We start from the raw sequence: 17162 nt of genomic DNA, 5'->3' as shown, positions 1-17162 counted from the left end.
GGCTTGTCCCGCCCCTCCGGCGTACGCTTGGGGAGGCGTGGCCTGAGGGGGTGACGTCAGGGTCTATCCCTGCTCCTCCTGCGACGCGCACCTATGGCCGACAGGACCCGGCTGCGCTCTGGGGCCCACAAGGCTCGGACTTCTCGAAACGCCGCAGGTAAGCACAATGTCTCTTTCCACCTTTAAAGCCTGAGAACGGGACCCAGGCCGAGTTCCAGACGGAGGCGCGCCGGGCGCTCCCGTATGTCTGCCTCGGAGAGGAGTCCCTGGTGTAGAGAAGGCCAAGAGCGTCCCTCTGCCGTTCTTGCGCTTTTGGGAAAGCTCTTCTGTGCAGACCTTCACGCCTCGAGATTTCCCCCAGCGTGGGCCGTGACCCCAGCCTCTGAGGGAAAGGGGGTGGAAGTGCTGGCAGCCCAGAGCTGGATCTCCAGAGTGGACAAGTGGCCAGGGCAGCGTGGCAGGGCTGGGCAGCTGGCCTTGCACCTAGGAGAGGTCCTCCTCCCAGACTGCTTCGGTGCCCGGCTTGTTGAAGTGTTGGACTCTGGGAGCCAATATTTGGGGGATGGAAAGAGATTTCCGCTGGAAGAATCCAGATCTCAGATTTTCAAGAGTGGTTAATCAACTAAGCAACTGTGATACATGAGAAAGTTCAGTCCCTAAAAATACAATCCCCAAAAAGATGTATTTTAACCAAGAAAAATTAACGTACCATCAATTTAGAAAAAATAAATTGGATTCCCTTTCATTTTGATTTATATACATGATTGGCAATGAAATGTGTAGGAAAGAAGAAAAGATGTACAGTTCGTTATTTGGGTAGGCATCTGCCTTGTACCTCGGGTTTGTGTAGACTTGACCTAGTATTGCTTTTTCTTTTTAATTGTAGGTGCTAAACAGACAAGTGCCTTGAAACAAGAAGATGCTTCTAAGCGGTATGAGAACTACTTGGACACCTGTATTCACTTATTTATTGCATGTTAATTGAACCAATTTTAAACAATTATGGTACTTTTTTTTTAAGAGAGGGAAGGGTTGATTTAGGAAGCACTAAACAGACTGTTATGTACTTTTGTATTCTAGACTTTACAAAAATCAAACTAGAGACTCTTAGACCACAGATGAAGGTATGAGTATCTCTAGAAAGGTGTCTGTGGGAACAACCATTTCTGAATCAGATACTTCTTTTCCATTTATACCAGTACACTCCTTTAATTGCTTTATATGCTGGCTTGGACTCACTGTCCAAGTTTCTCTTTATCATTACAAGAAACAAAGAACATCTGTTAAATGTGTTATACCAGTCCAGATTTTCATCACAAAGCTGTCCTCTGCTGTCTTTTGGCATCTAAAAGGGCAAGATATTATCTCGTGTCGAAGAAAGTTTCTACATGAGGAGTAGTCTTTGAAGGGAATTAAAAATCTGTGATTTATCACTTCAAAGACTGGCCAATCTTGTATTGGCTTTGTTCCTATTTACTCTGGCCAATCTTGTATTGGCTTTGTTCCTATTTTCTCCACGTGGGGGACCAGCAGTTAGCGTAATGGCTATGTCGCTGGACTCCCCCGTAGTCGACCGCGGTTCACGTCCCAGACCCGGTGGCTTAAAACTCACGCCGGGCACGTGTGCGTGCGTGCCCAAGATCCCAAGAGGAGAATGGAGGAGAAGGGATGGCAGTGTGACCATGACCCCTGGAGGGTGATTTCTCACTTTCTGTCTCTCTGTCTCTCTCTGTCTGTCTGGTGAGCGCACGCGCCCTATAGCGAAAACCTCTCCAAAAAAAAAAAATTATTTACTGTGTATAAGATTGCAGGCTTGTGTTCGGGCCTGAGGTTATGGTGTGGAGCAGAATAGATTCAGTTCTTGTATAGTGGAGATACTTAAATTAACACAAGTGCATAATTACAAATGGCGATAAATGTTCTAAGAGACTGATGTTATAAGGAGAAACTAATAGAGTCTAATGGGGGGAGTGACAAGGAGGTTTGCTCTCTGGTTTTCAGGGAAAGGCAGTTCTGAGGAAGTAATAAGTAAGCTGAGACCTAAGGCCGACTAAGCTTTAATCAAAAGAATAGTGAAGGGAACCAGCAGTTAGCTTAATGGCTATGTCGCTGGACTCCCACGTAGTCGACCGCAGTTCACGTCCCGGACCCGGTGGCTTAAAACTCACACCGGGCGTGTGTGCGTACGTGCCCAAGATCCCGAGAGGAGAATGGAGGAAAAGGGATTTCGGCATGACCATCCCCCCTAGGGGGTGATTTCCCGCTTTCTGTCTCTATGTCTCTCTCTGTCTGTCTGGACAGAGCACGCGCCCTATAGCGAAAAACCTCTCAAAAAAAAAAAAAAAAGAAGAATAGTGAAAAAAGAGATCCAACTGGAAGCGACAGTATGTATGAAGATCCCCAAACAAAAACCCTGGCCAGTTCAAAGAAGGTAGTGATGCTATGGTGTATGCAGCCTTCTGGGCAAGGAAGAAAAGGGCAGAATTAGCTTAGAGAGGCAGAATTCTGTGTGTACAATACCTGGTAGGTCATGGTGAGAAATTTAGATTGTCTAGGGGTGACTGGGCAAACTTTTAAGTAAGGGAGTGATGGGATTTAAGTTTTAAATGTTTTAAGATGTTAATGGTGATCATCTTTGGAATGGAGAAACTTAATGGATTTGCAATCTATTTTAGAGAATATTTCCCTGAGGAGCAGCAAGATGATACTCACTTGGCTTTGGATAATATTGATTATGATGTTAATTTGCAGGTCTCTTCATGCATCTGAGCACATATCAGTGGAGATTATATTTCCTATACAGTTTGAGGAATAGATTAGGTTGTCAGGAAAGTCATGAGGAGTTCCTCTATGCAAAAATGTATCATGACTTTCCCAATGACTTAGTAGATAAGCTGAAATATATTTTGAGCAGATCACCTAGGGTTAATGAAACAGTCAAAATCTCATGGGGCAGAGAGAAACAAAGTAAGTAGTTGATGAGGGGAGTAACCCTCCAAATTAACTCCAACTGGAAAGTACTTCTACGTTCAATCCTTTAATACTATTAAGAAATTGAACTGATGCAAAAATATCAAACTCCCACTCTTCTCATTAACTTGATCATTTAAAAAGTTATTAACATATAATAGTTTTATTATTAAATAAATTAGTAAATACATGCTTTTACATTTTCTCAATTTTAATCCTAATGTGATAAATATGAACAAATATAATCTACATAAAGCAAAAGCACTAATCCGAAGGTACAAAGTAGTCCTAAGACGAAAAAGTTTTCGAACTGCTCTTGTACACCACAGTGTCATTTATACCTCTTTGATTTAAAAATGACCTTCATGAAAAGGTGGGAGAATAGGTGTTAGTTGCAGAATTCTGTTGGGAAAACTGTCAGTCCTCCAAATTGTTTTGTAAAACATGTTACTCTGGGCAAGAAATAAGACTCTAAGATCTTAGAGGTTAGTGAAGATAGGAAGAAAAGATGAACACATTCTAGTCCAGATGTGAGAGCCAAGTCAAGGCTCATGCCAGCAAAAGGTAGTTCTGGCAGGCAAGTGGAAACCAGTGCAGGGAAGAAAAACACCGAGATGGTTATATTTTATCCTGTGATAGTGGCAGTTATTTGCAACCCTATTGACAGTAAGATTATACAGTTGCTTTTAATGAAATCCCTATAACCAGGCTCCAGCATCAAAGGTTCTGATTTAACAGCCTGCAATGGGATTCACTCACTGTATTTAAAAATCTCCTCAGATGATACTAATTTGCAGCAGCTAGACCTGAGAACCATCCTCCTATGGGCCATTGTTTGATCAGATAGCTTTGCTTTTGTGTTCCATGATGTGGGAGGGTTAGCAAAGACTGATGGTCCCAGTGTTAAAAAGGACAAGCCCTCCCAGGAAGATTTTTCTTTTAAATAATTATTTAATTTTATTTATTTATTATTATTATTCCATTTGACTGGAGAGGGAAAGGGAAAGTGAGAAGGTAAGCCCCGAGGTCCAGGACTCAAACCACAGTTGGCCATGTGGGAGTCCAGTACCTCAACCACCATGCCACCTCTGCTGGCCCCATGCTTTTTATTTTCTTAAATTATCACATAGTCTTATCGGTTCATTATAGTTTTTTCTTTCTTTCTTTCTTTCTTTGGAGAGGTTTTTGCTAGAGGGCACATGTGCTTGCCAGAAAGACAGAGACAGAGAGACAGAAAGTGAGAATTCACTCCCAGGGGGCATGGCCACGCCACAATCCCTTCTCCTCCGTTCTCCTCTCAGGATCTTGGGCATGCACGCACACATGCCCAGCGTGAGTTTAAGCCACCAGGTCCGGGACGCCAACCGCGGTCAACTACATGGGAGTTCAGCGACATAGCCATTACACCAACTGCTGGTCCTAGCAGTTTTAGCTTTAATAAATGAAAATTTAAAAGATATTAAGAGAGCTTTATTTAAAACTTAAAGCCAGGAAACAGGTTAAAACTGTTCCAATAGTAGGTGCATGAACCTATCAGTAGCTCAAGGTAAGACAAAAATCCTTAAAACCAGAAAACAAAGCACATAAGAAAATCAGTAAAGTTTTAGTCAAAAGTCATAGATTCTATTTCACCAGTTCAGTCTCATGTACTTTATCTTCCATGTGGTCCAATCTTCCCTTTTAACTTCTGGAACATAACATTCAACTCCAGACTTGTCCCTACCATTAAGTTGGCCATTTTCTTGGTTGTTTTTGTACTCTTATTTCTGTGTGACTGTATTTAATTTTCCTTCAAAACTTCTTGGAGAGCAGGTCTGGTGTTGATAAATTCTTTCAGGTTTTGTTTATCTGAGAATGTCCGTCTTTTCTTCCCACATGAAGGATAATCTTGCCGGGTACAGTGTTCTTGGTTAAAATTGTTTTTCCCTTAACACTTTGAATATATTTTCCCATTCTTTCCTTGCTTGCATTGTTTCTGATGAAGATCTGCTGTTAGTCTAATGGGATATCCTTTGTAGGTAATTTGATGTTTCTCTCGTGCCAATCTCAATATCTTATCTTTGTCTGTGGTTTTGGCCAGTCTGATTATAATGTGTCTTGAAGAAGATCTTCTTGGGTTGATTCTATTTGGGGTCCTTTGTATTTCTTGGATCTGGATCTTGGAATGCCTCTCTAGGTTTAGAAGTTTTTTTCCAGGATTTCATGGAATAGATTATGAATGTCCTTATTAGTTTCTCCACCTTATAGAATACCAATTATCCAGATGTTTGGACATTTAATGGTATCTAGTATTTCTTGTATATTATTCTCATTTGGGGGGCTATTTTCTCAGTCTTTGTGGTGGATTTTTCTAGGCCACTGATTCTGTCTTTTTCAAGGGAGATTTTGATTTCCTGTATTACGGCCTTCATCTCTAACAGTTCTGTATGATTCTTTTTTATATGTATTTCCTCTTTCAGATCATGCAAGAACTTCCTTACCTCCTGGAAATTGTTGGCTCTTTTCTCCTGTCTCTTCTAGAGTTCATTGTCTCTCTTCTCTTGCATCTCTGTTAGCTTTGTCACTATGAATATTCTAAATTCTTTATCTGACATTTCCATGAGTTCCATTGTACTGTCTCTGGGTGAAGAAGAGTTATTCTTTTCCCTTGGAGGAGAGATATTTTCTTGCTTTCTCATATTTCTTTTGCCCCTGTGGTGATTTCTGGTCATCAGATAGGTTGTGCATTTCTTCCTAATTCTTGAAGTTCAATCTGAGCATTCAGAGGCATGCTGGAAGTGGTAATCTGCAGTCTCTCTTCTGTTCCATTTTTCACTCTTTGTGCATCAGATTCAGTGGGAACTGAGAAATATTCTGACCCTAACAGTAATCAGACGTTTGGATACTGTTCACGTAGACACTCAGTTTGTGGAGACTAAGCCACCAAGGGATTAAGTTAAAAGAAAAAAAGAGAAGAGGAGAAGAGAAGAAAAAACTATAAAAAAGAGAAGAGAAGAAAAAACTATAAAAAAGAAAAAGAAGACGATAAAATAATTTTATATTTTACTTTTAAAATGCAAAAAAATTGAAAACTCTATGGTGTACATGTGCACTGCACTAAAGTGTTATTTCACACTTGAAGATCAGTAGCCATCTCAGAATAGGCCTTGGTTTGTGCCTCTCCCAGAAGGGAGTGGGAAAGGCATGAATTAGCAAGTTAAAGGAGGGGCTTGAGAGCTCAGAGAATACTTTACCTAAAAAAATTTTCAAAAAATTCAGAGACATAGAGATGGAGAGAAAAGACAGAGTTTGCCCTACCATTCTAGAAATGGATCTGAAAGGAGAAGTCTCAGCAGAAAGTCTCCATTTTTAGTCCCTGAAAGCAATATTTCACAGCTAAAATTCAGTAGCCATCTCAGAATCTAGTGTTATATTTTAAAACATGAATTATTGGAATGATAAAGCTTATAAGTAGATTAACTTTCTCATTAAAATTTTAGGAAAGCAGAACTAGAAGCAGCTGTGAGAAAGAAGATTGAGTTTGAGAGAAAAGCTCTACGTATTGTTGAACAGCTTTTAGAAGAAGATATTACAGAAGAATTTCTGATAGAGTGTGTATGTGTTGCCAAATTATTTTTGTAGTATAATATCTTTAAAGTTGTGCAACATGAACTTTCTTTGCATTACTGACGTCTTTCAATTTGTTTCTAGTAATCAGATGAAGGTAACATGCTATATCATTAATGTTTTAAAATAACCAATTATCCTATATTTCTTGTTTAATGACTTTAAAATACACTAATGAAAAGTAACAAGTATATAGCACGGTGACCATACTTAATAATATATTTCAAAATTACCAATAGTAGATTTTAGATATTCTCACCAGAAAGAAATAAGTTTGTGAAGTGATGGCTATATTAATTTCCCTAATCTCTTTCCACAATGTAGATATGCGTTGAAACATCACAACATTCCCCATAAACATATAGTTACTGTTTATCAATTTTTTTCAAGTATTTTTTTCTTTTTCTTTTTTTTTAGAGAGGTTTTTGCTATAGGGTGAGTACACTCCCTGGAGAGACAGAGACAGAAAGCGAAAAGTCACCCCCAAAGGGATTAGCCATGCCATAATCCCTTCTTCATTCTCCTCTCGGGACTTTTGGCATACACACGCCCACACCCAGCATCTTTTAAAGTCGCTGTGTCTGGGACTTGAACCATAGTCAATGACATGGGAGCCCAGCAGCCTAACCATTAATGCCATCTGCTGGTCCCCAAAACAAGTATTTTGTTACCTCTTAATTTTTTTGTTTTTTAAATGGAGGTTTTTGCTTTAGGGTGCAGGTGCTCACTGGAGAGAAAGACAGACAGAGACAGTGAAAAGGAAAGTGAGGAATCACCCCCAGAGGGGAAGACTACACCGCTACTGCATCGCTTCTCCTCCATTCTCCTCCTGGGATCTTGGGCACACATGCACACATGCCCAGAGAGAGTTTTAAGTCGTCAGGTCTGGGATTCAAATTGAGGTCAGCCGTGTGGAAGTCCAGCCTACTGGCCCTTAACTGTAGTTCTTTTAACTCTTACATCATTTGATGTTCTTCACTTAGTGCTAATGATCACATTATCAGTCTTCTATATTCTTTCTGTTATGTTAAGTAAATGAAGATTATTTTTTGTTAGTTTAATTTTATTAATTTGAATACTTTTAAAACTTGAAGCATAGATCATTCACAGCTTAACACAAAAGAATTATTATCTGCATTAATTTTTTTTTAATTTTGCTGCATTAAAATCGTGAATGGAATTTTGTTTAGATTCTCAATCCTTAAAAAAAAGAAATAAAAACTCAGCTTCTTTTACAAAAATAATTTTTAGTGTGTTTCAGAAACTTTTCTAAACAAGAAAATTATGAAATTACAGTATATAAATTGATATAGGTAGCGTGTCAGCATCTGCATGAATGATGCCACTAAAAACAAAGACAAACCAAACAAATTTTGGGATTTTGTTTGTTTGTTTGTTTATTTTAATTTTCCCAAGAGTGCAAGTGCTTACCAGAGAGAGAGAAAGTGAGAAAGCACACCCCTATGGGGCATGGTCACACTGCGGTCCCTTCTCTTCCATTTGTCCTCAGGATTTTGGGCATGCACACATATTCCCAGCATGTTTTTCCAAGCTGCTGGGTGCAGGACTTGAACTGCACAGTTAGCCATGTGGTATCCAGCTTCCTTAACCACCACGCTACTTTATCCAAGTTTTTGTGTTCTGAAAAAAATTTACATCATTCTCATTAAAAAGTACCAGACTCTATATAAGTAGATCTTTTTCAAAAAGATCTCATAATTACAAAACAAGAATTGAATTTGAGGATGTCAGAGGAATATATTTGTTGTTAGCTTATATCCGTCACCTCAATACTCTGTGCAATTTTTTTCAGAAGTAGAAAGATTGAACAAAATTTTTTTCAAGAATCAGATACTCTGTGCAATTTTTTTCAGAAGTAGAAATATTGAACAAATTTTTTTTTAAGAATCGCAGTGACATCTTTAATATCATGTGTTGATTAACAGTGAGGATACATTTTGATAAATGCATCATTAGTGATTGCAACATGCAAATGTCATAGAGCATTTTTTTATAACGTTGATTTTTTTTTTTAGAACTATCTAACTTTATTTATTTATATTTCCATTTTACAGTTTGACCACAGAGGGACAGAGAGAGAGAGAGAAAGTGAGAGAGAGAGAAAGTGAGAAAGCAAGTGGCCAGATTCAAACTCAAACCGCAGTGAAAAAGCAAGTGGCCAGATTCAGACTCAAACCGCAGTCAGCCATGCAGGAGTCCAGCGTCCTTAACTACCATGCCACCTGCCAGCCCCTACATCATAGAGCATATATCCACAAACCTAGATGAGATAGCCGTCTACATACCTAGGCTAAATGATAGAGCCTATTAAAATATTTTGGGACCACCATCATATGTACAGCCCATCACTGGCTGAAATGTTATGCTGCACATGATTATACTTTTTTTTTTTTAAGGTTGTGTTTAAGTAAGTAAGATTACATTTTAATACTTTATGTGGTTTAGTTTAATTTTTGAATATATCTTTTAAAAAATACATACTGTCATTATTTAGCTTTGATATAGCTATAGCACCACTTATTCCTCTTGACTAGAATTATTTAATAAACAATATTCTCTAAAGATGCATAGTCTGTGGCAGAAATTTTTGTTTTGAATGCTTACTATATGTTGAGCACATCTCTAAGTGTTCTTTCTTATTTCTCTCCTCTAATTCTAACCTCAAACTTAGGAGGTAGGTACCATTGTTATCCCTATGTTGTCAGATGAGATCAGTGAGGCTTAGAAAGTTAGAAATAAACATTTCTATTAATCTGGGATTATATGCCACTCTCATTTCACTTCAGGGGAAATTCATCACACCTGCTCACTACAGTGACGTTGTGGATGAGCGCTCTATTATCAAACTCTGCGGTTATCCTTTATGTCAGAAGAAGCTGGGAGTAGTAAGTAACTTTTTTTTTTTAATATAGGTTTTTTTTTTTATTGTTTCAGGTTTTATTGTTTGGGTTTTTAGCTAAAAATCTTGTAGAAAGAACAAGAAATGAAACCTGAGGTCATGAACTAATGAAGTGGGTTGGCCAAAGATACGATATATAGATGACTTAATCTTAAAAGGTTATGGTTATTTCTTGGATTCTTTTGTAATCTGTACTTTCTTTTCATTAGGTACCAAGGCAGAAATATAAAATTTCTACAAAAACCAATAAAGTCTATGATATTACTGAAAGAAAGGTAAGTTTAAAGGCAGTTTTCAATGTGGCAGTTAATTTTTAATGATACTAAATGGAATTATAAAAATAATTGTTTGAGAGACCAGCAGATGGCCTAATGGTTACATTGCTGGACTCCCACATAGTCCACTGTGATTCCAGTCCTGGACCTGGTGGCTTGAACTCATGCTGGGCATGTGTGCATGTATGCCTAAAATCCCAAGAGGAGAATGGAGGAGAAGGGATTGCAGCATGGACATCCCCTTGGCGGGTGATTTCTGGCTTTCTGTTTCTCCATCACTCTCTTTCTTTCCAACAAGTGCAGGCTCCCTATAGCAAAAACTCCCCCCCCCAAAAAAAATAATAATAAATTGTTTAGGGACCAGCAGATGGTAGAATGGTTATGTCACTGGACTCCCAGACAGTCGGCCATGCTTTGAGTCCCAGACCCGGTGGGTTAAAACTCATGCTAGGTGTGTGTGAGTGCCCAAAATCCCGAGGGGAGACTGAAGAAGAAGAGATTGCAGTGTAGCCCTCCCCCAGGGGGTGTGTGTGTGATTTCTCATCTCTCTCTCTCTCTTTCTCTCTCTCTCTCTCCCTGTCTTTCTATTTTTCTATCTCTCTGGCTAGCACATATGCCCTATGGCAAAAATCTCTCTAAAAAAATAAATAAAATACAATTGTTTAGGGCCAGCTAGGTGACATAGTGGTTAAGATGGCTGGGCCCCACATAGCTAACTGCACAGTTGAGTCATGGACCCAGTGGCTTGAAAAATATGCTGGGCATGTGTGTGTGTGTGTGTGTGTGTGTGCGTGCGTGCACCCAAAATCCTGAGAGAGGATGGAGGAGAAGGAATTGTGGCATGGTCATTCCTCTGGGGAATGCTTTCTCACTTTTTTTTCCTGTCTCCAGAGAGTGCATACAATGCATAGCAAATTATAATAAATAAATGTTTTACCTTGTTTCTGTTAGAAAATAACCTTGTTAAAAGTTTAATTTTGACCAGCAGATGGCATAATGGCTATGTTGTTAGACTCCCATGTAGTCAACTTCAGTTTGATGCCAGACCCAGTGGCTTAAAACTCACAGTAGGTACATGTGTGTGCATGCCCAAAATCCCAAGAGGAGAATGGAGGAGAAGGGATTGCAGCACATGACCATCCCCCTGAGGAGTGATTTCTCCTTTCCTATTTCTCTGTGTCTCTGTCTCTGTCTCTCTCTCTCTGGTGAGCGTATGCACCCTATAACAAAATCTCTCAAAAAAAAAAAAAAGTTTGGTTTTATTTGTAAAATTTCAACCAAGTATTAATAATTCTTAACATTTGGGACCAACAGATGGTATAATGGTTATGTCACTGGACTCTCACATAGTGGACCACCATTTAAGTCCCAGATCCAATGGCTTAAACTCACGCCTGGTGCATGTGCGTGGATGCCCAAAATCCTGAGAAGGAGAATGGAGAAGGGATTGTGGCAGAGCCCCCCCCTGCGCCGGGGTGTGTGTGTGTGTGTGTGTGTGTGTGATTTCTTGCTTTCTGTCTCTCTGACAAGTGTATGCACCCTATAGCAAAAATCTCTTAAAAATTTTTTTAATTAAAAATACATATTTATAAAAATCTAGTCCAAGTAATTATGGAAAAGAATAGTCAGTAACCTACTTACCACATACATGGACAGTCAATATATGGTAATGGGAATATTGTAGACCATTGGTGAAAAGTGGAGTTTTCAGTAAATAGTACTGCCATAATTAGTTACCCATTGGAAAAAATGAAAATCCACCTCTATGTTGGCCTGCATGCAAAGATTACTTTAGGTAGTTTAAAACCTAAGTGTAACAGGCAAACTATTTTAAAGGCTATATAGGAGAATGTAATTTTAGGATAAAGAGAATTTTTTAAAATAAGATTAAAAGTTATAGAGCATAGAGGAAAAACTAATAAATTTTTGTACATTAAAATTTCAAGTTCTCGGACTAGCAGGTGGCATGGTGGTTAAGGCACCAGATCCCACATGACTGACTCGGTGGTTAAAGGCTAGGACCCAGCAGGTTGAAAATCACGTTGGGTACATGTGCTTGAGTGCCTAACATCCCTAGAGGAGAATGGAGAAGGGGTGCAGTATTGCCAACCCCTCGCTGGGGGGCTGATTTCTCAGCTGATTTCCTTTTCTCAGTGAGCTCATGTGCCCTATGGCGAAAACCTTAAAAAATGACACATGTAAGCTTTTGTTCATCAAAAAGTTACAAAAAGTGAAGAGTTAAGCCATAAACCAGAAGAAGATATATTTTTCACATGTAATTGACCACAAATTCATATTCAGCGTATATGGCATATTAATTGAAAAAAACATGAATTGGGTCAGCCAATGGCATGGTGGTTAAGGTTGGATCCCACATGACCAACTATGTGATTCTAGTCCTGGATTCTGCAGTTTAAAAACATGCTGAGCACATGTACATGCATACCTGAAATCCCAAAAAGAGGGCGAAATGGAGGAGAAGGGGTTACGTCATGACCATTCCCCATAGGGTACTTTCTCACTCCCACCTCTCTGTCTTTCCAGTGAGTGCACATGACCCCTGGCAAAACTAAAGACATATTAATAGAAAAAATGTTTTTAAAGATTATTTAAATTTGTGTTATTTGACCAGAGAGAAATAGGGAGACTGAGAAAGCAAGCAGCCAGGTCTGGGACTCAAACCACAGTTGGTCATGTGGGAGTCCAACACCTTAACTGCAGTGCCACCTGCTGACCCAATTAATGAAATTTCACACAGAATTTTTTTTTTTTGGAAAGGTTTTTGCTGTAGGGCGCGTGCGCTCGCCAGAAAGAGAGAGACAGAAAGATAGAAAGCAAGAAATCACCCCCCAGCGGGGATGGCTACGCTGCAATCCCTTCTCCTCCATTCTTCTCTCGGGATCTTGGGCACACACGCACATGTGCCCAGTGTGAGTTTAAACCACCAGGTCCGGGACTCGAACCGCGGTCAACTACATGGGAGTCCAGCGACATAGCCATTACGCTAACTGGTGGTCCCTCACACAGAATTTTAATGGCTAGTGAGCATTCAAAAAATGCTCGATCTTTTGCTTTTGTTATTTTAATTGCCAAAGGGAATGTACATGAGAGGGAAAGAAAGATAACTCAGCTGCCTTGATTTCCACACCACCTGCTGGCCCCATCAAATCTTTCTATTCCTTTGCCTGTACCCTACAGAAATTCTTGCCCATACATATTAGAATGTTCACAGCTAGGAAAACAAAATAGTGTGTGTATATACATACATACACACACAAACACACACACATACATATATATACATACATACAGTGGAATGTTATTCAGCCTCAAAAAGGAAGGGAATCCTGACACATTACAACATGAGTGAACCTTAAGTACATTATACTAAGTGATATCAGTCAATACAAAAGGATAAATGTATGATTCTAGGTATATGAGTTACCTAGAAATAGATTCATAGAGCTAGAAGGAGTGGTAATGTGAGTTAATATTTAATGGGTATAGAGTTTCAGTTTTGTAAGAAGAAGAGTTCTAAAGGTGAGTAGCAGTGATGATTACACAATAGTGGGAAGGTACTTAATGCCATATAACTTTATACTTAAAAATAATTAATGTGATAAATTTTGTATTATGTATGTTTTATTGCAATTTAAATAGCTATAATTATAAAAAAAAAAAGAAAAAGTTCCTGGTAACATTGTAGAAATAGCAAAAGAATTATTAATAGAAACAACTCTGGGCCAGCCTGTGACATGGTGGCTAAGGCAGCCAGATCCCACATGGTCAACCGTGACTCTAGTCATAGACTCTGTAGTTTAGAAACACTGGACACGTGAAAGCCTACATGCCAAAACCCAAAAGAAAGGAGAGATGGAGAAGGAATTGTAGTATGGCCATTCCCTGCACAGGGTGCTTTCTCACTTTTCCTCTCTTTCTGTCTCTAGTGAGTGCATACATCCTTTGACAAACTGAAAAAAAAAAAAAAAGAGAACTCAGTTGTCTATAAACAGTAAATTATAACATGCTAAAAAAAAAAAACAGGATATAATACACAGTGGAAATGATAAATTACAACTACATGAGTATCTTAAAAATATAATTTTGGACAAGAGAAGACAGTATAGCAATGACTTTGTTTAGGTAAAGTTTAAAAACAGGCAAAACTGAATGATATGTTTTATAGAGAAGTGTATATAGGTGGCAAAACTAGAGAAAAGCAAGGTAATGATTAATGCCAATATATATAATGTCTAATATATAATAGTGGTTTCCTCTGAGGAATGTGGATGGTCATGCATTTGAGGAGGGGGATACAGGGAAGCCTTCAAAGGTACAGGATCTTATTTCTTGCCTTAGGTGAAAGATTTCTGGATTTTTATTTTATTCTTTGAACAATAAATTTATATTTTGTCTTTTTGATATAGCTTCTAATGTTTGACAATGAGAAAAAACTTTTTAATGTTTTCTCCAGGCTTTTTGCAGCAATTTCTGTTATAGAGCATCTAAGTTTTTTGAAGCACAAATTCCCAAAACTCCAATATGGGTTCGAGAAGAAGAAAGGTAATTTAAATCATTACATATAAACATGTATTTGTATATTTTAATAATTTCTTTCTGCTTTTTGAAATAGACTGAGAGTACATCTGTTATTCTATACAGTGTTACCATTTTCCACACTAATTGTGGGAAATGGCTATATTTTAAGCATAACTACTTACTTTTATAATCAGAAAACTCATACATACAAATGTTATTTGCTGTTTTAGCTTTAATCACAAAATTGGGACTTTATCTCTGGCATCTTCTTGTATGTCAGTGAATCCTTTTAATATGATAATCTTGAAGTAAGACCATGAAATTATGGATCGACCAGCAGATGATGTAATGGTTACATCACTGGACTCCCAAATGGTTGACCATGGTTTGAGTCCCAGACCCAGTGGCTTCAAACTCAGGCCAGGGTCATATGCATGCATGCCCAAAACCCTGAGAGGAGAATGGAGAAGAAGAGATTGTGGTATGGCCATACTCCCTGGGAGTGGGGGAGAGAGTGATTTCTCCCTTTCTGTCTCTCTGGCAAGCACATGCACCCTATAGCAAAAATCTCTTAAAAAAAAAAAAAAGAACTACTGGATCTTGGGATCCATCTGAAGTCACTTTGTTGTTATGAAACTATGAACTAATGTTAAAATGTTCAGGTTACTAGGTCCAGGTGATGGTACAGTGGTAACACATCTGGACCGAGGTGGGGAAGGTCCTCAATTTCCATTCTAGGACCTCCGCAAGTATGCTGGACATGAGCACATGTTCATGAGCCAGGCCAGTTAAGACTGGAGGTAGATGGCAGTTGAAGACCCTGTGGCAAGTGTCTATGTCTCCCTCCTTCTCTCTCTAAACTTTTATTTATTTACTTATTTACTTACTTACTTTCATTCACTGTACATCATTACAGCATACAAAATGAATTTTCCATCCAGAATACACTGTATATTGGCTCAATCAAGCACATCAACATACATGTTATCATCAACAAATAATTTTCCATTTCTTGTTTCCTGTATATTTTGCTTTTTTTTCCCATCCTTGATTCCCTCTCTCACCCTCTGCCGTGTCCCACCCTCTTCCCATACCGTCTATGGTATCCATGGTTGCTTTCTATGCCTTTTCCCCCCATTTTATTGATTCGCTAAATAACTTAATTAATCTGAATATTTTCAATAGCAAGTGCAGCTGATATATACATATCCATGAATACAAGTCTGACTTTAGGCATAAACTTCAGTGAGTAGAATGCACATACTATAAAGTAGCACTTAGCTGGGGCTATGTAGCTTACTGCAGTCATCAAATAGGGTTTTTTTTAGAAAGGTTTTTGCTATAGAGCACATGCACTTACCAGACAGACAGAGAGAGACAAAAAGACAGAAAGCAAGAAATCACCCCCCAGGGAGAATGGCTATGCCGCATTCCCTTCTCCTCCATTCTCCTCTCGGGATCTTGGGCATGCACGCACATGCTCCGGCGTGAGTTTTAAGCCACCGGGTCCGGGACTCGAGCCGCGGTCCACTACATGGGAGTCCAGCAACACAACCATTACACTAACTGCTGGTCCCTCAAATAGGTATTTTTAATGAGTTATTTTTAATTTCAAAAAAAATCTCTCTAAACTTTGAAATAAATTACGTACAAATAATTTCAGGTTATTAATTCACCTAGTCTTTATTGAAATTAGTATAATATTCTATATATTTAAAGAAAGCCAATTAAAAGTCACTTTTTTGCAAAAAAAATGTTTATAGGCATTGCTGGAGTTTTCTTTCTTGGGAAATAAACACTTGCAATATTTTACTATATGCTGAATTTGAGGAAATTTTTAAATAAAGGTGAGATGGCATAAAATGTAATAATGGTAACAAATATGAAGGTAAAGGTGAAATGGCATAAAATGTAATAATGGTAACAAAAATGAAGGTAATGTCTAGAAATTAGCAACAAAGGCTTAACGAGATAATTCGCGTTTGAAAGAGTATCATGGCAACTATAAGGCAGTGCCCTTTGTGATAAGATAGTGAAGATCTATGCTAAGAAACATAATGACTTAAATATGAGATTCAAGTTAACAGAAAATCTCTACCTGCAAAGAAAGAAAGCCTTAAAGTCTTATCTGATGCACCAGGTGATATGACAGCACTCTTAATTTCCCTAGCATCAGTTACACCAATGACACTACTTTTGATGGAGAACCTTTGCCTGCCAATCCAATCCTGTGTGATTTAGAATATGTAAAATACACCATGGTGTGGCCTTTTTAAATTGAATTAAACATAGTGATGACTGAATTATTCATTTCATCACCAGCTATCAATTCTCTTGTTTGGAGGATAAAGGACTATAGCATTATCCAAGGTGACCCGGAAGCTCAGAACAGTTTTTACTTGCCACTTTCTTTTTCTCCTTTTTTAATGTCTTTCACCAGAGCTGCCAATTGACAGCAACATATTCCATTCCCCATTAAGACCAGTGTTTCCTTAAGTTACCCTTAACTGTGCATCCAATTATATACAGTATAATATAGCCCTTAATTATGTATAACACCTGTCAATTTATAACCATATCAGTGCCATTTATATTTTGATGCATGTGTTACCTTAATTTCTAAATTCTTAGTAGGGATTATGCCAGTGTTAATTAATGAATCCACTAGAGGTCACTGTTTTTCACAGAGAGATTTTTGTGTGTGCAAGGTAGAGATCAGAATTCTAGATTCGGTATTTTAAAAAGCTATCTAGCTACTGTACATATGAGGTTAACAGAAATATACTTTAAGGAAAGTCTGTTTACATACAGTGTGGGGTATGATTTTTAGAACTAACCTTACAAGGGAAAGA

General features: G+C 38.4%; 1 protein-coding gene across 5 annotated transcripts in view; it reads left to right on the top strand.

Annotated features, from left to right (window-relative positions):
* Nucleotides 1–44: 44 nt before the first annotated feature.
* The window catches only part of RPAP2 (RNA polymerase II associated protein 2), a 94437-nt gene continuing 77319 nt past the window's right edge, over nucleotides 45–17162 (top strand). For 3 of the 5 annotated variants that reach the window (XM_006140150.3, XM_014586601.2, XM_014586609.2), the window contains exons 1-6: nucleotides 45–157; nucleotides 887–932; nucleotides 6450–6564; nucleotides 9384–9482; nucleotides 9706–9771; nucleotides 14246–14334. In XM_006140150.3, the coding sequence (XP_006140212.1) occupies nucleotides 94–157; nucleotides 887–932; nucleotides 6450–6564; nucleotides 9384–9482; nucleotides 9706–9771; nucleotides 14246–14334 (479 nt within the window). In that variant the 5' untranslated portion in view covers nucleotides 45–93. The remainder of the gene's footprint in view (nucleotides 158–886; nucleotides 933–6449; nucleotides 6565–9383; nucleotides 9483–9705; nucleotides 9772–14245; nucleotides 14335–17162) is intronic. The other 2 variants (XM_027770467.1, XM_006140149.3) reach the window with 1 other exon arrangement.

The sequence above is a fragment of the Tupaia chinensis genome, unplaced genomic scaffold (genome assembly GCF_000334495.1).
Source record: "Tupaia chinensis unplaced genomic scaffold, TupChi_1.0 Scaffold000023_1, whole genome shotgun sequence".
In the NCBI taxonomy this organism is placed as follows: domain Eukaryota; kingdom Metazoa; phylum Chordata; class Mammalia; order Scandentia; family Tupaiidae; genus Tupaia; species Tupaia belangeri.
The sequence above is the reverse complement of the archived record's forward strand: the minus strand, read 5'-3'. Positions and strand labels throughout refer to the sequence as shown.